Source organism: Columba livia, chromosome 11, assembly GCF_036013475.1.
Source record: "Columba livia isolate bColLiv1 breed racing homer chromosome 11, bColLiv1.pat.W.v2, whole genome shotgun sequence".
Lineage (NCBI taxonomy): Eukaryota > Metazoa > Chordata > Aves > Columbiformes > Columbidae > Columba > Columba livia.
This window is the reverse complement of record NC_088612.1, coordinates 7571358-7596827: the sequence shown is the minus strand read 5'-3', so window position 1 is coordinate 7596827 and position 25470 is coordinate 7571358. Positions and strand designations below refer to the sequence as shown.

The window sequence follows — 25470 nt, the reverse complement described above, 5'->3', positions numbered from 1 at the left end:
GAACGGCTGAATTACATTAAAAATAAAATAGTTCAAGCAAGAGGAAGAAAACCTGCCAGAAAAATCTGACAAAAGCCTGAAATGCCAGAGCTGGCTCATTCCTGAGGGTCCGTCGCCACCTACAGGACTTTCCTCCTCTGTTCGCACAGGATTTGCCCCAAAATGAGGATGGAGATTTTTAAGCGATGTTAAATAACATCGGCCTGCTGAGGTTAATGGAGTTAAAGTGATTTAAGCCACTTACAGGCATGTATCTGCTTATTCCTTCATTCCAGAAAAATAAAAACTGTCTATATGTTTCAAGGGAATGCCCTGTTCTTACAGCTTACATCTGTGTTAAAAACTAAGGGGCTTCCATTTTTTAAAAAAATTAAAAAAAAAAAAAAAAAAAAGGAAAAAATCCCCACAAAATACTGATGAGGTTGCTCCACTGATGCCAAGGGAGATCATAGTCAACATCTAAAATCTTCCTGCAAAACTAAATGCTTTAAAATAGTTTCTAAGAGGTGCTGGGTCAAGGTAATGTGAATAACGAGACAAAACCAAGCAGATCCTGACTGAAAGAAAATCAATACAGTTGAGGTTCTGGGGGGAAAACACACACACTAAGAAAGTAAAGGATTTTTACCTTTAATGACAATTTCACTTCCTTTTCATAATAGATACCATGAGTTTCTACTTTTCTTTGTTTGTTTGGACCGAGCTGTAAGTCTTCTTTCCATACAGCTTTCATAGTGCAAAGCCATGCCAAATTTTGTGAATTTTACACATAAGCTTCTCAAATTCTGGTATTTCCAACAGTAGTGGGTAAGTAATGAGTCCCACACAGATGCAGCATTCATTAAACTTAGAATACTAATTTCATCTTTGTTTATGCAATTTCTAATGTATGAATAAAGTGAACTTTCAGGAAAGGCAACAGGCAAATTGGGAAAATAAGTATATGGATCCTGACTTGGAATACCATCTCTTTAGGACCAGATAAGCTAGCAAACAGTTACAAATACATTTCTCTGTTTTTCAACATACCAGTCAATTGATAAGAGTTACAAATTACTGTTTTCTTAAAATTCAGAAGATGCTCAAGACATTTAATCTGAAGTTCCTCCAAAGAATCTGAAACTGCAATAAGAAAGACACCAAAAGAGAATAAAGACAGCATTCAGGCAGTTTGCACATCAGTCTTTTCCACATTGTTTTGTAGTAAATTCCCCACATTGGGATGTAGGTTTGTAAGGTAACAGAAAGAGTCACGAGCTAAATTCACCTTTGGCATATGCAAGTTTTGCAATTCCATCCAGAGCAAAGGAGCCAGAGCTGCCTTCATGGGTAGTAACTTGATATTTTATAAAACAGATAAATAATAGTCAAAGACAAAAAAAAAAAAAACCTTCTTAATTAAATGCTAATCTGTGATTAGTCTCACAGCTAGAAGAACATAGCAGATCTGCTAACAAGCAGTTAGAAGCAGGAGTTCAGCAATGTTAAATATACAAAACAAAACCAGCAACAGTACTACTTTAACCCTGCCAAAGCAAAATAAAGATATTAAAGAAGAGAAAACAAAAAAAAAAAAAAAAAGAAAAACGTACAAACCAGCATAATATCAACAATAATCTCTTACAAAACTTCAGAACTTCAAAAGGCACAAGATGTTGTATATTAGGCGGGAGGGGGGGGAAGAAGAGGGCTTCATAAATCAAACAGCTAAAGTACAAAACAATATAGCAAACTCCAGCCAGACCACAAAGAGGGTTCACCCTTCATAAACATCAGATCAGGCAGCTAAAATTATTACCAAAGCCCTCTTGTAACTGTCACCTGTGGTGGGTATAATTACAGGCTACTGCTGCAAGCACGCCCACGTCATATGGCAATAAAAGGACCTACAGCTTGCCAAGCCCAGGCAGACAATGGAGAACATCCACCACCTGACGAGAGCCCAAAAAGATCAGCCAGGGAGACCAATAAAAATGACAACTTCGAAACAAATGACAAAGCTTCAACCACCAAAAAAATAAAAAGCAATATCAAATTAGCTGGAATGCAAGCGCCGAGCAGAGTTCTCCAACAGGTCACAACTCCAGCAGAAAGCCAGTCAGAACTGTTTGCAGATGCATTTGGTCCAGGTTTTAGCTATAAAGAACCCTTTTTCATTAGTGCCTTTTTTTTTTTTTTAATTAGACAAAACATTTGCATATTTGGGCTTGCTTTTGTGAGCTGTCATTTGATAGGCAAACAGATGAAAGCTACATATTTCTAATCCAGTTCTGGAGACAGATCCACATATCTCAATGCAGGCACCTTCTAGGGCTACATCAATATACACTAACAAAGCTGAATTTCTTCCCTATTGCACATTCCCGCTGACCAGCGCTATAGGCACTTATCCTCTCACAGATCTGGGCTTTTACCTAAATACTTGGACTATAAAGTGTAACACACAAAACCCAAGGTATTAAAAAGTATTAAAAAACTTTATCAGAGTAAAAACGACACAATGCAATTACAGAGTGAGAGGCAGGGATATGAGCCTCTCTCATTACCACACAAGAGAATTGTTCCACACAGAAAGCACGACTGCTCAAAAACATGAGCACCGCACAGAGCTGATTTAAGAGGAAGCTCCCCAATCCCAAAAGCAAGAGACTATATAGGGTAACCGACTTGTGAAAGAGGCCAATAGGAAATGAGTATTACTCCTCAGATGCAAAATATGGTTTTATTTTTATTTTGGAAAAATTAACCAGTAAAAAGGCAAATTTCCAAAACCCCTGAGCTGGAAACATAAGACCATCTATCCCTTTTAAAGTTAAAAAGGATGTTTGTATTGGTCTCTGCTCAGCTCCAGCTCACCCTGACTCCAAAGCTTCAAACTTCGCTTTTTAAATTTTTCTTATCATATTTGTAAGCCTTTAAGTGGTTATTTCCTTATTAACTTTGTCCTTGTTTGTTCTTGCATTTTTGAAAGAGCTGGAAATAACATGTGTTTACTTTACTGTGTGTCTCTCAGCATCATCAGTATCATTGTTGCTATTCCAGGAATTTTAACCTCTGCAGCAAAGCAAAACATGGGATCTCAAAATTAAATCGTATTTCCCTCAACCACAGAAGAGTAATACTGGAAATGCAAAAATCGCTGGGAGAAGGGTAAAACCGTCTCATTTAATTGTCTAGAGAAGCCTGTTTCTCATCTGAGCCATCACTTGCATGTGTCAGGTAACGTGCTCCTGACGGCTTTGCAGGCACAAAGGGGGATCTTTCACAGGCGCTGCCACAAGCAGTGTGGAGGGAGCAGGACATAAACGTTTCCTCCGTCATTAGGAAAACACTTTTACTGGGATATAATAGCTCGAAATAAAAACATACCTCTGATCCAGCCTCTTCAGTGGAGTTCGAGACAATAATTCTAAAGATGTGCCTTTGCCAGGGATTTACAGAGGAGAAGAAAAGTTAGGGGCTCTCAAGAATTACTTACTTATTAGGTCAAATTCCTGAAACCCTGCCTTTCACTGCTCCTCTAGCACCAGCTCTAGCCTTAAATATGAACAATTGTATTACATCAGTCAGTTATTTTACAGCTCCTCTATCCGAACAGGAACTGTTCGTCCCTTTGCTGATTGCTTCTTTAAAACTGTAGCGAACACAAGCTGCAAATGAGTGAGAAAAGCCCTTAGCAAAAGCACTGCAGTAAAGTGGAAGTAAAGACCATCTCTTTTGCATTAATACTGCTTTTTTTTTAAGCTTTTTCTTTTTCCAAGTTCCCTATTCAGTGTTTGAAGAATACTCATTCTTCTCGCTTTAGGATTACATCTATTCATTTTATTTAGCTTTTTTAATGTGGAGACATTTTAATCTACTATTACTTTAATGCTGTTCCCAAAGAGTTTGAGAACAATGATTTATATTTCATCTTCAGCTATGAGGATGAAACAAAAAAGGGGAGGGGGTAGAAAAAAAGACTATCCGCTACTCATCAGTTACACATGTAGTCATGGCAGGGTAGTTTGTGCTTTGTGTCAGGGAATGGCTTGTTCAAAATTAGCAGACAATTCAGGGGGAAAATAAGAAAGATTTTAGGGAAGCTCATGTGAGTACATCTTCCTTCCCCGCCCTATAGAGAAGTGGTTTATTATCATCTACTTGTAAATCACAAGCAAAGTCTCAGTGAAAATTGTTCTCTATCCTCTGCTCAGTTGGCCAGAGGTCCAAGAGATATTTGATGACTCAATCTCTATGCTTAGTTGTTTGGCTTTCAGAGCTGTTACCAGTCTCCCTTCTCCATAGATTCCTCATGTTCCCTGTGAAAATTTTGTCCCAAGAATTTCCCCTTACTGAACTATATCTCCCTTCCCAACTAGGAAAAAAAAAATAAATCATTTTGTGTTGCAAAACAATGCACAAGCCAAACTGGATGTTTTACACACAAATTCTTGTCAAGTCCGGGCTTGAATTGTGCTTAGTACAAACAGGACCGGAACATTTTGTGTTTTCTTGGGAAAGTCTAACCATTCCATGCAGGAGACACTTGTCCACATGCAGAATGAAATATTTACCCCAAGTAAACTCCAGAAGGCTTAGATTTTGGGTTAGCAAACATCTTTCCTGAGGGAAAAGATTATTTCCCTCTTACTGATGCACAATTAGCAATTTTAGAGGATGCTGTCAACAAGCTAACGGCCCTTTGCCTGTAGGTCATCAGTATAAATATAGCCCAGCTCAACAAAGATTAAAAATTGTTCATGTCTAATAAGATGGTTGGCGTCTCCTCTGTTATATTAGTTTAACTGGGCTCATATCCAGCTGCCATATCTCAAGCTTAAGTGGCAGCGTGCGAAATGGCACATTCAGCAGAGATAGCCAGAAGTTCATGGGCTGCAGAGTCTAAACTATCTCTCTGCTGCTCTCCCAGATAAGCACTGGAGCAAACTGGGGCAGTAATGCCCATATGTGCAGCCTCACCCAGCTGCAATGTGACTCCTTGGGCTTCCAGTCCCAACAGCTCAAGAGGCCCCCACCAAAAAATGGGGCATCCTCCAGGTCTCTCTGGATTTACAAAGTAGAGAAGGGTGCCAAAAATCTCACCTCTGCAGCAAGGAACTCAAAAGCTGAAGTTTGGCTTTCCTGCTGTGTCCACAACCCCCAGCAGCTCTACTGGGTATCCACAACCTGCAGGGCTTCCCTACTCTTGCATCAGCTGGCTTTTTGGGAAGCCCAAACTGCTCCAAAATTATTCCACACCTGTCATTTTCCCAGCTGCCCATCATTAAATAGCTGCAGGCAGCCTGACCAGAAACTCCACGTTTTGAACACATTGCACTGCATCACCACACATTCTTTCCTATCCTCCTGGTACTAACCCATCATAAAATAATTAATCAGACACACTGCGATGTCACTGCAAAATAAATAAATACCGCCTATGCATGCTCAATTCCTTGTCTGGCCAACCCAGGCTGCCAGCTAGGGCTGAGCCTGAAAAATAGCTCCCACCTGTACCCAACCTGGCAGCAGCCTTGATTCGCAAAAAGCCTAAACCTGATGTAGTGAGACATGCTGCCAGTAAAAATGAAGTATGCTGGCATGGGTGAGTGTGCAGGGACCCTGAAGGAAATGAGCAGCGAGCAATGCCAGTCACACCAGAGGTGCTATAGTGGCTGGTTTCCCAGCATTTGCCTGATCCTGTCAATGTCTCCTGCAACTATCATGCAAACTTAAAAAAAAATATATATGATAGTAAAAATTCCAGTCAATATATCCTTTTAATTTGCACCAGATTATAGTTTTTTTAATGCAATTACTGTAATTTCATTAAATGACATAATTACCATTAATGCAGAGAAAACTGTCAATAGAAGGTGTAATTATGTTGTATAAAATCACAAGTACAATGTGCAATGATGCATAATTCCTCATGAAAATCATTCTGTGACTAAAATTATCTTTTAAAATATTTTTTAAATACATATTGTACAGTAAGAATGATTCAGTTGTTATGGACTTAACTTCTACGACCAGGGCAGGAAGGGGTCTTTGCACACAGAAGGAAGGACCAGGAATTCTTTTTAAAAGTGCTACAAAAAGGTAAGAAAACAAGTTTTCATATGCCCAAGTGGCGAAAAAGCAAACAGTTTAAAATAATACAGATATATAACATTGTCTATAAGCATACAGCATAAGCTTCAGCTTTTTGGATACCAGTAACTCAGCGTGGAAGTGACGTCTCAATGGAGAAAGGTGTGACAAGAGGAAGGAGTGATGAGGACCAGGCTAAAACTACAACACTCACCCTGGAAACTGGCAGCAAATTGTCCAGGGTGGGATATGAAGAGTGTCAGGCTCACAAGAAGAACCATACCAGGATATACTGGAGTATGTGTCTGGGTGACTTCAGAATGAAGCCATTTTTGAAAGGCACGTTTCAGTCAGAACACAACATATCAAGTTGAATAAAGAGATAAAGATATTAAAATTAAATAAATAGAGTAGAACAGCTGAAGAGCTTTCTAGTCTCAAAAATCTACAGTTCTCCTCAAATCCTGAATTGATGGAGAACACATGGGCAAAGTTTTTTAAGGTCTCTCTCAGTATATGAACGCTATTAACTCTACAAGCTACATTTTCCACATGTGGGAATATTCCTGATATTCCCAGGCACACACAAAGATGTGTGCCCATTTTTCACACCGGACTAATGGTGAAATATTCACTGTAAACAACCCAGAAAACCTAGGTGCGACTCTTTCCTCCAACCCAGAATGCTGCTTTCTCTAGAATTTGTGGAACACCATTTGCAGCAAATCCTTTGTGCGCAGGGCAAACGTCACCAAAAGTAAAATTTTGCTTTTTACCTCATGGCCCTTTCAACCCTCATTCCAAAACCTCTAAACCAGAAAAATTTCTGATTTTACTTGTGCCGGAGCAGGGTCAGTCAGTGTCCTCTGTGTCTACACAAATAAGTCAGGTTAAAAGTTATCAGATTAAAATTGCAGAATGCTGATGAAAAATATTATTTCATTTTTATAGCAAAAAAAATTAATTTACTCACATATTCTTGGCTTGTCTCCTCTCATCATTACAAACTAATAAAGAAATTTAGCTTGGGATGATATATCTTATACATGAGAAAACACGGTGATAGCATTTTTCTTATTCACTTGTGTCCTGCCTGTACTGTCCTCTGTTTCCTCCCTCTTTATCCTTTTTTCTCTCCTGCACCCAGATATAATGTCCTTGTCACACCAGTGCTGCCAGCACTAATGAGGAGGGAGGTGCTCTGTAATGAAGACTAAAACAGGAAGGTGTAACGTACCATGTCTTCACCTATTGCCAAGCTCTGATGATCTCACAAATATTGTCTTCTCTCTGGCAGTGGCTTTTGTCTGACTGCTTAAGAAATCAAGGTTCATGTGATTATACTATCTGCTTGTCTTCCTCCTCCTCCCTCCCTTTATTTCTCCTTGGAGGATGGGGCATGGGCTACCTGTAGAAGGAAACCAAGGCCAATACAACAGGGGAAGGGGGTCCTTGGGACCACCCAATCTCTGGGTATCACATGCAAGTTATGTGGAATATGGTCAAAGTCTGCAAGGAAAAAAAAAGGTATTCTATGGTTTGAGGGCCTTGATGGCCCTTAAGCTGCCAGTCACGGTTTCACAAACACAGCTGAAAAACAGGTGAGAAACTTTGTGCATCTTCCTCACCTCTGGTGTTCAGTGTCAGCTACAGGCAGGTTGTCAATAAGGACAAATTTGGTACAGGTTAAATTGATACAAAACTAGCTACTGAAGGTATATAAATACTGCTTGCTGGGGAATGACGATTTAAAAAACGCGGTATCGCGTACACCTTTTATTTAACCTGCTAAGGATGGATTTTACACACAGATTAGGGCAGGGAGGGATGCTGCACCTACCACGCTGTGTGCATGTTTTCAATACTAAGAACATACACACCAAAATAGTGAGAGAAAGATACATAATTAGCACTTCATTTTAAGTGCCAGTGCTGAATTATTTCCATGTGGAAAAAAGTCAGACAGACTTAAATTTTGATTTGTAGAACAAACCTGAAGTAATTGTTAGAGTCATGTATTTTTACTCCTTTGGAATTACCCACTTTCATTCAGAAAACCAGTATTATGATATCCAGTAAAGATATTAATAATCTGGAACCTGTAACCTGCTCATCCTCTTTTCCACTAAGAATCAATTCTTTTTTCTGTAGACCCACTTTCCCACATTCTTACTTTTCTGGCTCTCCACCATTTCCAAACTTTCCCCAAGTCTAGAAAACTGAACTTCACAGCTATAACTTCAAAAGTACCTTGGTGCAAAAACTCTTAAGTATGTGCCTAGATTCTTGTGGAATGGTGACGGTAGGATGCCAGCACTGGGATTTCACTTATGTCCCTCTCTTTCCAGCCCCAGCATCCATGATCACCAGATTCCCCTGCACACAACCACGGAGTTGCCTTGCACAGCTGTACTTGCTGTAGCAAAGAGCCTCTGCTCTGCTTTCCACCATCAACTCTAGATATCATCTAAATAAGCTTCAAGCAACAGGATAATAAAAATACAGATAGAAGACCCTCTTGTCCTACCTACTCTTACATGCCAGTCATCCCTCTAACCTGCAGGGTGAAACAGCTCCTCTGTCTTTGCTCTGGAGCTTCTTTTAGTCCACTTTACTCATCTACAGCAAATACACTATGAAGTGTTTCCTCAAAAGAACCTTTAAGAGACTTACAATTCACAGATAGTAAAAGGGGGAGAAAAATCTTGGAGATGTGGCTGTTATTTTGCTTAATAAGCACTCAACTCGAAAACTTTCTTCCTGCATGCTGGACCACCACAAAATGATTCTGCAACCTTTAATGGCATGCCAAACATTTCAAGCATGAAGAAAACGTCACACTGTACAATAAAAAGCAAGCAAAACCTTTTTGCGCTTGAGTGGACTATGAGAAAACTGCAAACAGGTTGTTTACTACCAAGAGGAAAAAGGAGAGAGCTGAAAAGTGGGATAGGCAGGTGGAGAACTTGGCTTTTTGTTCACAGAGAGCAGCAAAACTCACTGATCAGCCTTTTCTCTTTTTTGCTCTTTAAAGGAACGTATTATTACCATCAAGAGAAGAGATTTGCAACAGGTTATGTCAGAGCTGCTTACATGCCACAGGGACATAGGCATAGCCCGCATAGACAACCTGCAGGGAAGTGCTGCCTCATTGCAATGGAGGATGGAAGGGACAAACCCACCAACTCACTGAATCACCCAAATCAAAGGCATCACCCTGCATCACTCTTTTGGCCACCACCTCTCTACTTTTGTACCACCCAGCTGCCATGGTTAAAAATAAAATAAATCCAGAATCATCACATGGTCACAGCCTTTGCAGGGTGGCATCACCCACCATGGGCATCTTCAGTGCAGGCTGATAAACACCTCTGCACCAAGGGAAGAAAAGGCTATTCCTGAAGATCTAATTTCCATGCCCATCAGGCCCAACATGGCCCAAAACTGCCTTGAAACCCACAGCCCTGCAGATAAAAACCATCAATAACAGCAAACGATTAAAGGCACAGTAACACGCGAGATCTTATATCACTTCACCTCATGCAATAAAAGAAGAAATGCACTTACCACAAATGCGATCACGCTCTTTACCGTGGACTCCCAGAGAAAGCAGCTCCGAAGGAATTGTATTGTATTCCATATTGCCATGGTGATTTTTTTCACGCGATCAACATTTCTTGATAAGACCTGATAAATATTGAGTGGGAGGAAGGGAGGAGAAGAGGAGTTTAATCAAACACTCTAGTATCCTACTACTGCTTCAGAAACACGGGATAATTTAAGCTACGAATGCATGTCAGGGCACATATTACAAATAAAGCCTCTATTTCAGAGACACACTGCAACTCCTGTCTGTTTTCCCATCACACTTAAACCTTCCAGATTTTCCTCATCCCTTACAAAAAAACAGGTATTGATGCCAAAACTAAATAAAACAGTAAAACAGTAAAACAAACCTACCTTAATTCCCCTTCAATTCTCAAAAATATAGCAATGCCTCAGGACATGGGCCAGAGAGAACGGAATCAAAACACTGAATCTCTTCTACATGTTTTGGACTAGTCCATAGAAATAAATAGGGAATTTTAGCCTCATTATAGGGCACGTTTATTTTAAAAAAAAAAAAAAAAAAAAAAAAAAAAAAAAAAAAAAAAAAGATAATGGCAATTTGTCTAAAATCCTATGGATTTTTTAAATAATTAATTTAGACTTAGTTTCTTCCTTCCCAAAGGAGGGAATAAGGCTCTCATTGAGCTTTAGGTGCTGCAAACAGTGCAACATCCACAGTTATCATTTTCCCCACTTTGAAGCACAAAGCCGAACTATTGATGCAAAATAGATCAGAAAGCAATTTCATGTTAACACAAACAAACCTTTTCATATATACCGAAATACAAAGAACTTACACGTGTTCAGCATTTTATGCATAAACAGGTTTTGTTCTTGCAACCGTGATACAGCAATTCAAATATTTCCAAAACAGATTTAAGAGCTTAGCCTAGACATGATTTTCACCTTTTTAGAAAATTTGCGGTGCTCCTCAGTGAAGCGCTTTTCTCGGGGCTTGAATGTTCTAATACTTGCTTTTACCTAGAATAAATAAATAAAATTTAAGATTTGCAGTTTTGAGTTCATTTTTTTGCTTTTGTATCATCAGTCTTGATGATGATGATACATCTTTCAGGATCTTTCACTCTGCCCAGCCTCCTTGGGACTTATGATGAGCTGCTAGGAAAAGCAGGGATAAGTTAAATTAGGCAAAGCTGGACTCACTTCAGCAAAAGCAGAGCTGTAGTACAGCCCACATTTGCCTTAATAAATTGGATTTAACTCAGTAAAAGGCTGTAGGGCATAAACAATTGAGACTGACTCAGCCACCTAACCACTATGTGCACCGTGTCCATGCCTCATTAATTTTCCTGTCAATGCCCTGGGAAGAGAACATTGTGGGCCAGCTTTTTGGGGTTTCAGAAAGTAGGTGTTACAAATAATGTACAATAATCTAAACATTAAGTCCTTTTTTAGCTGTTGCAAATCAAGCTGTGGCATACAGTAACCAGCATCTCCTTCCTAAGGTACTTGTGGTCACTGTCAGTCCAAAAATGCTCTGGCATTGTCCGATCCACCTGGAGAGGCCATCACAGAGCTCTGATATCCCAATACTACTTCATCCATGGCATGAAAGGAGGTTGTAGCATGGAGGGTGTTGGTCTCTTCTCCCAAATAGCAAGTGATAGCACAAGAGGAAATGGCTTCGAGTTGTGCCAGAGAAGGTTTAGATTAGATGTTAGGAAAAAATTCTTCATAGAAAGGGTTGTCAGACATTAGAACAGGCTGCCCCGGGAAGTGGTGGTGTCACCATCACTGGAGGTGCTTAAGAGACACATAAATGAGGTTCTTAGGGACATGGCTTAGTGCAAGAGTTAGATTACGGTTGGACGCTATGATCTGAAGAGTCTCTTCCAACCAAAATGATTCTATGACTCTATGAAACACCCCTCCACCACCAGATGCAAATAGGTTGGAACATTTCCAGCTTGGCTCTTGTTTTTTAAAGCATCATCCCTCACCCTTGCCCTTGTAGTTTCACACATTTTTTACACCAGTGATAAGCAAAGAGAAAATATTTCAACTTACAGGATTAAATAGGACATCTAGCTCCAAGTAAATTACTCCTTTTGAAGCATGTTCCAAGTCTTTATTCTTCAGCGTGTAACAACTTTGTTTACCGTTTCTAATCTATAGTTAGGGGAGAGAAAAAGCATCAATATTTTCCCAGCTGTAATTCACAATATAATTTAAAGATACTACAAACAAATAAATAACTAAATAAATTGCAAGCACAAAAAAACCCTCCCCAAACCCTGCTAATATGCTCGGAGCCTGAAATACAAAATGATCGTTGGATTAGAGACCTATAAAATTGCAGATTAAATCTCTTATGGTCCAACTTTAATTTACAGACCTTGTACTTTATAGTAGAGCAGTGCACACAATAACCAGTCTGAAAATTCTGCCCTGGAAGCCAGTGAGTTGATGGGAAGTAATCAGCCTCTGTTATTACAGGTTTAAAATGGGATTTTTCTTCCAAAGTTCAGGAAGAGAGCCACAAACAACAACTTACCTGCCTATTGCACACTCCAATACACAAACCCACTTCTTAATGCTTAGTTTATTGCAAAGTTGTCAAATTATTACCCAGGAAACAAACACAATCCAAAGAAATTAATCAGCTTAAGTGGAGCGAATGCTAATGTAACAAATGTTCAAAATTAACTAATTCGTGTAAAAGACTTCTCCCCCCACCTCACCCCTGAATTTCAATACCATTTCTATGCTCTAATCTGCCGGTTGGCTCTATCGCATTAAACGTCTATTAAAAAAAAGCAACAAACCTCTCCTACCATTTTGTAAACTATTTGGCTCAAATCAAAAGCATTCTCTCTTCAAAAAGTGATGGCAGAAATGTATTTATTATACACAGTAGGATATGTATTGATTAAACATTTGGCTTTTTAGGAAGCAGACCAGTTAATTCTAAACAGCAGTAACATAAAAAAAACTGCAGCTTACCAAAAAGCTACATTCAGGGACTGTAATGATCAAAGATTAAAGATAACGGAGGAAATTTGGGGGCATGAAATTGCAACCATATTTAAAACGGCTATTGCTGTTCTGGCATTTAGAAGAGGCACTCATATAAACCATGGTAGAAACGAGTAAGGGAGGGGGAAAAAAAGCATAATGGGAACCAAGTGACTTCAGGAGACAAGCGAAAGGTCATTTTCCTTCCCAATATTGCTCCAACCCTTCTGCACTAAATACCTCATCAAAGGGTAGATGGGATTTCTGGGTAATGGTTGAAAGGGAAGAGGGTTCTCACAAAAACTAACTTTGCATCTTCAATGGTGTCCAACCAGAACTCCAGCTTTTACTATGTTCTCATCCAAAGCTTTGCTTAACAGGATGCTAGGAGTTAAGCAGGCATATGTGGTACTGATTTAATAACAATAAATAATAACACTAATAGGCACTGCACTAAATGGATCACAAAGTGCCTTTGCTTTCCCTGCAAGAAAGGACACATAGGGTTAGAGTTGGTGGTAAAGGATTCTGCAGCTCCCAACAAAGAGACAAGCAAAAAACTATTTTGAAGACCAGCAGGCACAGATATCCTGCAGCCCAAAACCAGAAGAGCTGCTGAAGTGGCTGCCCCCTCTTTTAGTGCCAAATGGACTGGCACCAGAAGGTCCTCAGGTCAACTGCCACACAGAGTGCCCATCATAAAAGATTCTGCTATTTCAACAGTTTGTTTCCACCCCACCTCAAGCAAGGGTAGAAAATAATTTTAAAAGCCACCAAATGAAAAGAAACCAAAATGTATTTGGAAAACTTTTGTTCTATTTCCCAAATTAACTGAAAAATTGCAATGGTAGAGATACAGGCCCAGAAGGACTTGGTTTGAGGTTATCATCCCTTTGGTCCAAGGGGATGCCACAAGCACCAGGTTTAGACTGAGCTTTGATTCATGGACTCTCCTGTAAGAGGGTAGAAGGTACGTTGTTCCCAGTGTGTCTGCAGAGATGTAGGTGTCCAATACATATCACAGTGTCATAATTCTGGATTCTCCACAGTTATTAATTTGAGGACTGAGTTTCCATGTATTTCAGTTACGCATATTTCTCATAACATTTCATCCTATTGCCCTAGGAACAACAACTGGTGGAAAGTTTTCTTTATATTCCTTGGGATATGCTTTTTTCTCATATCTTTCAAGAACATAATCAACAAGGAAAAAAATGTTACATGCTGCTAAATTGACAGAAAAAGGAAAAGAAATGATGCCACTACTGAGAAGGTCTGAGCCTGATATGGTGTTCTGCACTCAGAAATTGCTTCTGACGTTGGGGAAAAGACTCTTCTTTTTAAGAGCTGAATCAAACATTCTGGGTGGAGCTGCATGTGTGTTCACACCATAAGTTTCAAATAGGCAAGAAATAGCTTCCATGTCTTTGGAAATGGGGCTTATTTGCCACTTGGGAAACTTTTTTAAATGGTGGTGTTATTGTTGTTGTTGCTATTTTAAGGCTGAACAGGGTAGAAAGTAAAGCAGTGCAAATGCAGTTTTGCAGTCAGCTTCATTTGGCATCTTTAATTTTAAGTGTTTGACTTGTCTGGTAAAAGATGTGTAATTGTGCAATTATAACTCAGCCCAAGACTAAACATTCATACAGATATCCTCACTTTTGACCTTCTTCAGAGCCAAAAAAAGAGTAACAGAAGAACAACTGGCTACAAAATGGCATTTCTGCGTTGCATTTCTATTTGGATTTATAAACAAACAAACAAACACCTGCAAAAAAAAGTAAAAGAATAATACCTTTTACAGTTTGGGCAATGTGCTAAGCCAGTGTGGTTCAGCGGAAGGTGTAGGGCAATTCTAACACCCAGGACTGCCTGAAGATCAGCTCGCTTGCATGTCTCAACTGTGCCCAGAAGAAAACAACCAAAATAGCTTTTAATACTCTGTATTTTCATTGCATGCTGTTCTTGGGCCAGAGTTCAGATTCTGTTCAATGTCTCCCTGTATCTCAAGAGACAGCCAGTCATATTAATTTCATTTTGGATCTATTTTTTTCTCTTTTCTGGGTACTTTTCCCTAGTTTCTGCTGCTCACAAAGACTGCTTAAATGCCTTGCCCAGTCAGGGATGGGGTCCTGGATGAAACTAAATGTCAGGAAGATCAAATTTCTTCTATTGCCCAAACACCTTTTGCTATGTACCTGATCTCACACACATTTCAGTCAATTATTATTCCTGATAGTTATGTCTAAAATAGAATATCTTTCCCATGAAGGCTGACATCCACTTATGGGAAAATGAAAGAAAAGGAATATTCAAATTAAATGTGAAAATATCTGCAGGTGAGGGCTTTAAAGAGACATAATCAATATTATTCCTTTATTGATGTTCTATATCCTCACTGAATATTAATGCCTGCATTCTCTGAAAGCTTAACATACAACATACTGGGGCTCAGTCAGCAACCAAGACAGCCTATGTCCATATGATTAACATGAAGACAGCAGTGCCTACCCCAGCAAGACGCTTCATTTTGCAAGGTCACCATCAGAAAACCTCTGAAAAAGTGTAAGGATTTTTATCCCATGGGAACTGCTGATATCTGAGGCATTTCCCTGTTCTGCATCACCACGCATCAATATTTTCACAGAACTCATATATTCTATATCACAGTCCATTCTCCACACAGAAGCATGCAAAGGAAATTTCAACTTGGAAGAAAAGACAGAATACTTTGTGCATTAAGTATTTGGTCCTACAGAGGCAACTTCTGGTGGTGCTTTACCTGAAGGAAATGTGGAAGTACATGAGACCACCGTACAGTCAAGGTCCAAAGTGCACCGGGTTCCTTTCAAATGAACGAATATATTTGCTAAACTCTTTGCACAGATGTCCCCAGTAAAACAAATGTGACTAAACACAGTATTGATGTAGCCAGCCAATGCTAAATCTATTAAGCAACAACCTTGTGACCGCTTGGGAATTTTAATGAAATAGCGAAAGCAGAGATTGATATGACACAAAACACAGAGAAGACAGGACCCTTACACAGCAAAGGGTGTTTTTTCATTGCTCTTGTCTCAAAGAAATATGGTTTAGTAGCTTTCTTTTTTTTAACATTGATTTTAAGAAAACTTCACTCTGTATCCTGCTTTGATGCAGATTCAATGTCATATATTGATGACCTGACAGAAGAACGCTGGGTTAAACCTCTGTACATCAACACCCGTGACGTGTGGAAAGGGTAATGGCTACTCTCCAAGGGTAATTCATCTAAAGCATTTGGGAACCTCTGATATTCCTCCTTGAGCTCATTGCTGATGCACAATGTCATACCATTTGCCCTGAATAACATAAAGCTGTCTTGTAATAGACACACACCTACTCTTATCAAAGGACATATTTCCTCAGGAAAAGGTGAAAGCAAGCCACATATTTGATCCACCTGGACCTGAATAAAGAGGGTTTTTTGTTTCTCCCCAGTCTTGTAATATCCCAAAACTCTTTGCCTCAAACATTTCACTGTAAACAACCTTCTGTGGGATCCAAAGTAGAATGGAAAATTTGGGATTTTGGCAGAGGATTGATATCCAAAGACCAAAGAGATATGGAGCTGATGGTCTCAAAAAAAAGCAGACAGGCACACAAGGGCTTCCAGGCAATCTGAGGATGAGATGAAAACCCTGGGAGCACAAAGATCCCAAGTCATACTCAAGAGAAACACTCCTGTTGATACTATTTCAGTGAGCAGTGCATGGTAGGAGGAGAATTTAATTTCAGAAACGAGGTTTCTTTTTTTCTGGAAGAGATGTGGGGTTTTTTCCCCATTCCAGAATTTCTGGGTCATGATAGGGACAAATGCCAGAACCGAGGACAGCACTTCACAGCTGCCCCTATTACATAGATGCAGCATTTTCACTTTTCTCAAATTTTAAAAGCTTTCTCCTGGAAAAGGCTGCGCACTCATGGTCAAGTGCTAAGTGATTACAATGGTCAGGTGTCTGCTCTCTGAATCCAGGCCATGTTTTAGACAATTAAGCTTGCGAAAGTCATACTGCTTGTTTTCACTGTATCACTGGCCACCGACCTTGCTTGGCACTTGAAAATATTTCATAGACCTGTTCCCATTTGCCAAAAAAACGGGTGCAGCTGAAGACTACTCCGAGCTGATAATTCAGCAGATAAAAAACATTCCATTCTGCAATACAACTCTTCACTCAAAGGCCTTTCTACACAGGGGTATTTGATATACTCTGCTTTCAAATTCATTGAAGCACACTATATGCTTGCTCCCATGTCTCTAGTAACTTGCAGCCATCTAGGAGATGGGAGTCTCAGGAAGCAAAACAAAAAAGACAGACCCTCGCAAAGAGAAAAAGGGTTGCTTTTACTAAGATCTAGGGTACAAAGGAACACAGAGATGGAAAGGACTACTTTGATAATTAGTTCAAGTCCCCCAAAAGCTATAAAACTTCTAAACCTATCAAACTCCTTTCTGGAAGCCAAGGAGTTTTTGCCCTGCTTCTCCACTCCCCAGGATCTTCTTCAGTTTCTAGCACAAAAAGCCTGCTCTGTTCGGTGCTGTAAATGGTCTTCAATTTCCCATTCTCTGAGAAAGCGATCTGCCTCTTGGCCTAAAGTTTGTGCAAGTCAGACTCTATAAGCCCCTTGTGGCAAGAGTGATCTGTTTTGCTGAATAGCTTGGTAGCACTAATCTCTGCCTGTTCCAGTTTAAATTCTGCTTCTGTGAATGTGGCTGGCCAGAGCTATATTGTAGATGAGGTCTCTTACACAGGAGGACAGTAGGTTGACAAAAAGAAGAGCAGGAGAAAAAAAAAAGTACAATAGGTCAAATAACATGGAAAAGCTAAAGGTGTAAAGCAGTCAATAACAACTTCTTTCCCTCTGTCCCCCAAATTCAGTGTACTAAAATCAAGGTCTTTACATTGCATTATTAACACAGCTGTACAAGAAACAAAGCAAAATGTGTATTCATCCAGTATCTTCATCATGTCTATCAGAAGAATGTGAACTTTGCAGCTTTATTCATCATCTGACACCTTAAAACTCTACTCAAGCAACCCAAATTTGTTATGTTTCTTATTTGGTGCCTGAAATAAGGCGAGATCACAGTCAAGGATGAATGGAAAGCATAAGTAATTTCACTATCTCTGAATTTTCGTGCAGTAAGGTTATTTGTGTGTTAACGTGATGATGAAGGTGTACACATGTTTGCAAAATGTCAGTGTAAGACTCCTGAACACATTTAAACCAAAATTCGTTGTCAAATTAATTAAACATTTCATATCCCTCTAACATATACTTTATTCAAGGCAATTTTTCATCAAGAAAAGAATTTAGTCATCCATGAACAATTCCTGAAGTAAACTTACTTCATGTGCTGACAGCTCACAAGTCAAACTTGTGCATTTTTAACAGGGGGGGAGGAAGGCATTTTCATTTTCAAAAGGGAATTTAATGCAAGGTAAATATTAGGCCTGATTACCTAGGAGAAATTAAACCTATATGATTTGTAAGGCTTCCTTGAGTCTTAAACTATTGTTCTCTTTTAGCATATTTAACTAAATGGTTCAAAGGATACATTCAAATTTATAGTCAAAATGACAACATACATTGAAATTCCGATTTCAAGAAAGAGAGCTTAGAAAATTGCAGTTCTCTGTCTGAGCAGACTAAGTTAATAGGTGCAAAATGTTTTTTAATCAGAAGCAGAGATGAATATATTTACACTAGATTTGACTGAAATAGGAGGCAGAGAAGTTTAGACAGGAAGGAGGAAGATCAGTTGGCAAGGGAAAGCATAAACAATTTTCATTTTATTTTTTTTGTCTCAAACCTTGGACAAAAGAAAACCCTACGCTGAATAGTTTGGACATTACCACACACATGCACTCCCTTCCTCTGCCTTGTTACATGCTTCCTGAGGGATACTTGACAAATGCCTATAAAATCAACAGAAAATCCAAATCTAACATCTTCTCACTGTGAGCCCACACAGCCTGCTGCCGATCACACAGACCATTTGGCAAGCGCTGGATCTGCAGGAGAGCAGCTGCTCCAGCCACTCTCTTCCAGGAACATCAGAGATACGAGAACTTGGGGAAAAATTAACAAAGTGATCAAAAATGGAATAAAAGATGCTAAGAGGGTGGGTTTTTTTTCCCTCCCGTAAACATCAAATCACCCTCCATGCCCAACTCACTAACATTGGTCTAAAACTAGAGAGAGTGACAACTCAAGTCACTAAAACAGACAAACAATCTAAAATACCCCCGGCCTCAAACAGAACATGCAGTCTGAGCCACAGAGGGAAGAGGACTGCAAAGCACACGATGGTGTGTAGGGCACTGAAAGCCCAGTATTTACTCAAGTTTCTATAGATTAGGCTCTTCTTATCCCCGAATTGCAGGAGTTCCTCTGTTCTGGACTCCAGTATAACTTGAAAAGAGCACACGGTGGATGAAAATAAACACGCTTTGTTGAAGAGATTCAGAAGCCACATTGCTTTTAATTCACATACACAAGAAGTACGCTTATATAGACAAAATAACAACAAAACTGGAGCACATTGGCGTATTTCTTTACCACTATAAAGCACTCCTTAGGTTGGGATCATATCCTCTAAGCCAGTTGGAGAGATTTCTGCGCAGTTTATTATTTATTTGGAAACATCAAATATTTGCAGCTCCCCTCTCTGACCTTGATTGGTCCCTTACCTAAACTATGCTGACTCCGCAGGGTTTATATGGGTCCCTTTGATCAGATGGGATCTTTCCTTCCAGAAGCTTCCAATTTGTCCATTCTTTGCTAAGACAGAGCCCCACTAACCCACTATTGCAATGCTGCCTTCCTGCAGCAGCCCATCTCTAGAACTCAAATTCAAACTCTCGCCTTATCGTGAGAGATGTGTGCCAGCCTTCCTGCAGAGGTGAAGACGCTTACACAGAGATGTTTCAAAACAATACTGCAACTATAATTTCGATCAGGATTCACTGGCTGCCTATTCAAGAGCACTATGACCCACAGCCTCACACTGTGCATTACTGAAAGCATCTCACTACTGCATGGATCACTTGAATCATGTTACATATTGCGAGCATGAGTGTTTGTACAGGGCTCAGTGCATAAATACATGTTGTGCCCTCTCCTCCGCATAGCGAACCTACCGCCTCAAAACCCAAGGAAACCCACATGCTTACAGTTAAACGTGTTTACATGAGCACAAGAGTCCCGTGGTGTTTCCAGCCTCATCTACTCATTGATTTAAAAAAAGACACAGCCTAGAAAGTTCTTCTCAAGCTTTACTGCAAAAGTTACCAGAATCTTCTATGCTATTTCACATACACATGGAGCTGTTCACATTCTTTTCATCTGGTTTACTCTATTACCCCCAGCCTTGTTCCAAAATTATTATCAGTCTTTCCAAACACAAAGCTGCTTTCCCTCCATTTCTCTATTAATGTTTTTTAATGACCCTCTTACGTTCCCCTCTCTCTAGCTTGGCCTTTTTGACCATTTCTGAAAAAGCTTCAACTCTCCTTAATCTCCAGAGCAACCACTTTCCCCTGAGCTCACTTTGTTTCCAGTTTTGATTTTACACTCCCATGGTAGCACTCACTCTTCACATATTTGTTTACAGAACAAAAACCACCCATCTTTAAAAGCACTACGGAGTAGAAAACACCCCTTTTAGGTAATTTTATTCGGCTGTGCCAATAACAACAGCTATCTCTAGTCAATCCTACTGTGAAGTGCAATTACTTTCTTGGAGTAAAAAGAAGCAAGACAGAACAAAAGACATGCTTAAAATGTTACCTTCAGAAGATGATGTGGAAACATACAGAACAACTCAATTATGTTTTCAGACCTACATGGCATATATTACTGATGAAGTACAGACACTTCTGCAATTTTCTTTACAATCAACCGAATTCGTACTAAAATGGTTTGGCAATGCTCGTTACACTAAGGAGAACTATAAACACTGCCAACTAAGGCACATATAGATCACAAAACCTCTGTATTTCTAAATCTGTGTTGCTTTGTGCTACAGGGAAAAGAAATGCCTCTCCTTCCCAGCAAAACCATCAACATTTGAATGATATACGTGGCAAAGGTAACTTACAGACAGCAAAGGGATGGCAACTTTTCCAAGAAAATCAGGGGGTTTGTCTCCATCTTCATCGAACACTGTCACTTCCAGAACATCATGAATATCTTTAATAGGGCTGCAACAAAAAGTGCAGACACATTAAAACCAGTAATATTTGATACACATGCACACAGTCTCCTCCACAAAGATCTGAGAATAATGTTTTACTAATTAAGTTTGTACTACCTTGGAGTATCAAACTAGCATTTAATTCAATTCCCCCCCAAAATGAACCAAATTATGAGTATTCCCTGAGTTTTCCCCTCATGTTTCAGTCCCATAACTAGGGGAAGAAAATAACTACTAGACAGTGATTCGGCTCTCCAACAGACAAAGCTCTGGTGACGGGAAGAGGTTAAGGGCTGGATTCAAAACCACACTTCAGGGCATTAAAGAAATAATTGAAGAATCGAAACTTATGTAACTTCATTTGACTTGAACAATTATTGAACAATTATCCCCCTTTTAAGGTACTAACAAAACCAATTGCTTACAAAAAAAACCCAAAAACCTAACAACCCCTGGTTGTCCCTCTAGCTAGCAGGTGTAGCACATTCTGTGATGTGACCTGGGCACTAGTGGCAGCCAAACCACCATGAAATGCATTTTTTCCAAGACATTATGACTTCAAAATACATTGAAACCTGTCACTTTTGTAACGATATTTCCATATTCCTCTCCAAGCCATTATAATTTTCCATATGATATAGTTACTGGTGGTACAAAATACTAAAATCCCACAGAGACACACACAGATACGTGTGCTGCAGAAAATCCAAATATGATGGAAGGGCTCTCTGGTGGTATTGAGCACTCCAACTGAAATGGGTTCATCTACTCAAAACAATCCCCTCTGCTCCAAAACAAATCTAAATAATCAATAGCTTTTAAGGTGCCTAACTGAAGTTTTTTAAATGGTCAAAAATCTAAGGAGAGATGCGAGAGCCTGACTGGCTCTGCAGCTCTGGTGCTTGCATTAGCCATGCAACAGCAATAGAAGTTAGAGAAAGTCCACAGCTGACCTTTCTGAGACCCACAGGAAGTATAGAGGCAAACTCTCTTTTTAAATTAAATAATTTTGGATCCTTATTAGATCTATTTTGTTGGCAGAACATCCGACAAGACTCATCTGCTGGCGCAATCTCAGAATAAACAGTGATGAGTAGAAACTTCTTGAGAACAGACAAAGTAAGAGAAAGGACTCCAACAGACACACATTCAGCTGCAGCCATGAATTAAACAGAAATCTGGCAAGGTACTTCTGTCAAAGAGATCAGATACTTTGTATTGTGTTTGCATCCAGCCCAGTGTTTACAAATGTTGCTTTTGCAAGAAGTACATAGTTCTCAAATTGTTCTTCCAGTGGACAGATGAGAATGTCATAAATGCTCCATTGCCACTCCTTGCCTTCCTTGCCACACACTACTACAGTCTTGGAACCAGTTATCTCAGTTATTCACAAAAACCAAGATTAAAGAATAGTGCTGTCAAAAAGCAGCACCTAAATTATCACTTTTGTTATTAATAAAGTAACCAAAAAAAAGATAATACCTTTATTTCCATAAGCATTTAAGATCCTATTTTGGGCTACGCTGTGTTTGACTAGTTTAAATTCAGAAGATATACCAGGAACAACGTGAGCTCTAATTTTCTGCTTGCTCACAAATCAAACAAGGATTCTAGCAGGAAACATTTTATTTTAAATTATGAAAAATGTAGGCATGGGTATCTGGTCTCTACATTCTGTTACATTACCTCTTGGATCCAGCTATGACTCCATTATGTCTAGTCGTGATTCTTCCTATAAATATCACAGTAATTTTTCTTTTAATGACTTCTATTAATAAACTCCACGTAAGAACTAGTAAAAGGCAAAAGGCTTTAATTGAGTTATATTTGATATTTCTCCAACATCCACCCTGACTGTGAAAAAATCACTTATCTTCAACTTGACCTTTCTATTTTCCCAAAGTCGACAGCTTTTCCAGTTAAGCTGCTAACTGTTTGGTATTGCAGCATGCGTTCAAAAGCAATCCACTTACAATGTGAAAACTTTGTTCCACTCTGGATTGAGGTTCTTGTAAACAGTGTGTGTTTGAAGACTGTCGTTTCCCAGCTCTAATACACAGAAAGGATCACTTTTACCTAGGGAAAGATCAGATTGAGGAAAAAAGAAAAAAGAAAAAAAAATGAAGTGGATCAGTTGTTATATTTAGCATGCACATGCTTTCTTTGCAGTAGGGCTGAGAAAGTGATTGGTCAAATAGAAGTAAGATCCATTAAGACAACCACAAATTGCCTTGTTCTGATGGAATGATTTGCTAAATAAACAATATCTCCCATGCAGCCTCAGTTCTAGAAATTCTAACATACATATCTTGTAACTCATTCAGGTGGCTTCACTCTAATACCTGATTTAATCGCATCTTCAGTGCTCATGTATAACTCAGGCACAGACACTCCAGCCTAACTTTTATGTAGGCAACTCAATGACACCAATGCAGTGATTTACATAGCACACAAACAAGATATTTATTAAAAAAACTGTCTTTTTCTTCATGCTTATTTTTGGTATTATTAATGCAAAGCTCGTAAGGTTCTTACTCTGAGAAGTTTCTAAACTAAACAGGAACCTTTCCACTATGTAAACAGTGGATATTAACTAGTCAATATTGATAAAGTTTAAAGATCATGTGTATTACTGGAATCTATTAGTCTGCTCCTTTTCAGCTTACGTTCCCATTCTCTGATAAGCGTGGAAAATACATGTAGCCTTTCAGAGAAACTGCTTGAAATGCAAACTGGTATATGCCAAAAACAATCCCACTGTATAATTTGGTATTCTGAATGCTATTTTTTGGTCAGTGAGCAAATGCAGTGTTTGAGGAGAACTCTCATGCATACACAGAAAACATCCAACAAAGCAGAAAAAGTCATTTTCACATCAACAAAACTATTACCTAGGAATATAAAAGTATGAAAAGCTCAAACTGTGCTAGCTGTGGCTGAAGAGCTTCTACATACCTGATGTATCTGTGTGGAAAGTAGCCTAAAATTTACATCAAATGGAAAACATGGATTTCAAGACACTGTTCAAAGCCAAAGCAGATACTATGTTGCTTTCTGATAGCTGTTATCACAGTATGCTAAAAACTTGGAATTAAAATCTATAGTGCCAATGTATAATGAACTGACAACAGAAATCCCAGTCACACCAAAGTCCAATCTTTATTATGGGAATAAGTAAAAACGTATAAGGTGACATTATACTTGTCATCAGATGACTGATCTGCAGAGGTTCACTCACCCAAGACCTGTGACTGCTGTGGGACAGGACCAGGAGGGAACGTTACCTGCTTGTACTGCTCCTCTATTAACCCTTGGACATCTTTGTACCTCTTATTGTCTCTGTGATTTTCCCTTTATCAGATTTGTAGCTGGATTTTGAATTTACTTTTATCAATAACAGTAAATCTGAGCAGTCTCCCTGGCAATGCAGGAAATATGGCACTGCTCTAGGAGGGCTCTATTATGGAAGCCCATAATTGCTGCACTAATCATTTATGAATGGCTCAGAACAGATAATTAATCTTTATGTCTCTCATTTCACGATCAGAAATTATGCTATTTTTACCTAAAATGGCTGCATCCTTTTGCAATTTGGTGGGTCTATTACAGCATAATACCAGGATATTTTCAGCACTGCCATTGAAAAACAATTTGTCATTTGCTTCATGAATCAGGCTCAAAGCCTGGGTTATTTTGAATATAATGACAGACTGAGTAACCTTTTACTTAAGCAGAATTTCATTCTGCGCTATGCACAAGGAATGTGTGTCACATACTCTGTATGAAAAGTCTTTGAATTGCAGAATCAAGAACCTGCGTGTCTCTTCCAATGTTCATTATCCACTCACGTGCTCCTGTTTAAGTATTGAGGGAAAGGGGGCCAAATCCATCACTGATGAAAACGCATTAGTGTCAGTGAAGTTTTCCAAGGGGTAAATAACCTGCCAGGCTCAGCTCCTTCCTGGGATACTATCTATATTAAAACCTCACATATTTCTAGATAGCCCCAGCCTTGCTGTTTGCCAAAGGTTCTGCTTTGCTGTGGTACAGTCCTTATCAAATTTGTCAGTAAGGTGCAGTTACACTCCTGGATTCCTATAGATGTATACATTATGCCAGTTTAGAAATGCATTTCTCTACAAGCTACCTTTTGTTATTGGCAGGTGTTTTGTTTGTTTTCAAATTAAATTCTTCAGTTCTTTAAAGTACTGCTGTCTGCAGTAACTGTTGGGTTTTTTTTCTATTGCAGGGTTAAGCAGCAAATTGAAACTGAAATAGTGTTGTGATTAATCTTGAGCTTTATCCTTTGGTCCTGATTTTAGAAGCAACATTCCCTTACATTACAATCTCTTCATGAATACGAGGGAATGGGGCAAAAGTGGTTTCTCGCTAGCATCTTTCCTGCATTTTTCAACAAGTTATCTCAAAAAAATGACTGTCGGCAAATATCCAATACACAATGCTGTGTCTGTGAATTACGGGCTGCTGCAAGTTACAGAGGGGAATTAAAACTTCTCCAGAATCCTGGAGAAGATGATAAAAATAATTATATCCATGCAGTCGCTACAGAG

The 25470-nt window shown here is 39.2% G+C and overlaps 1 protein-coding gene across 19 annotated transcripts in view; it reads right to left on the bottom strand.

The window, feature by feature from the left end:
- The window catches only part of MCTP2 (multiple C2 and transmembrane domain containing 2), a 147486-nt gene that overhangs the window by 36993 nt on the left and 85023 nt on the right, over positions 1-25470 (bottom strand). For all 19 annotated transcript variants that reach the window (XM_065076637.1, XM_065076634.1, XM_065076636.1 and 16 more), the window contains 5 exons: positions 22873-22975; positions 20804-20906; positions 11713-11814; positions 10591-10665; positions 9643-9762 (listed from right to left, as the gene is read on the bottom strand). In XM_065076637.1, coding sequence (XP_064932709.1) covers positions 9643-9762; positions 10591-10665; positions 11713-11814; positions 20804-20906; positions 22873-22975 — 503 coding nt within the window. The remainder of the gene's footprint in view (positions 1-9642; positions 9763-10590; positions 10666-11712; positions 11815-20803; positions 20907-22872; positions 22976-25470) is intronic.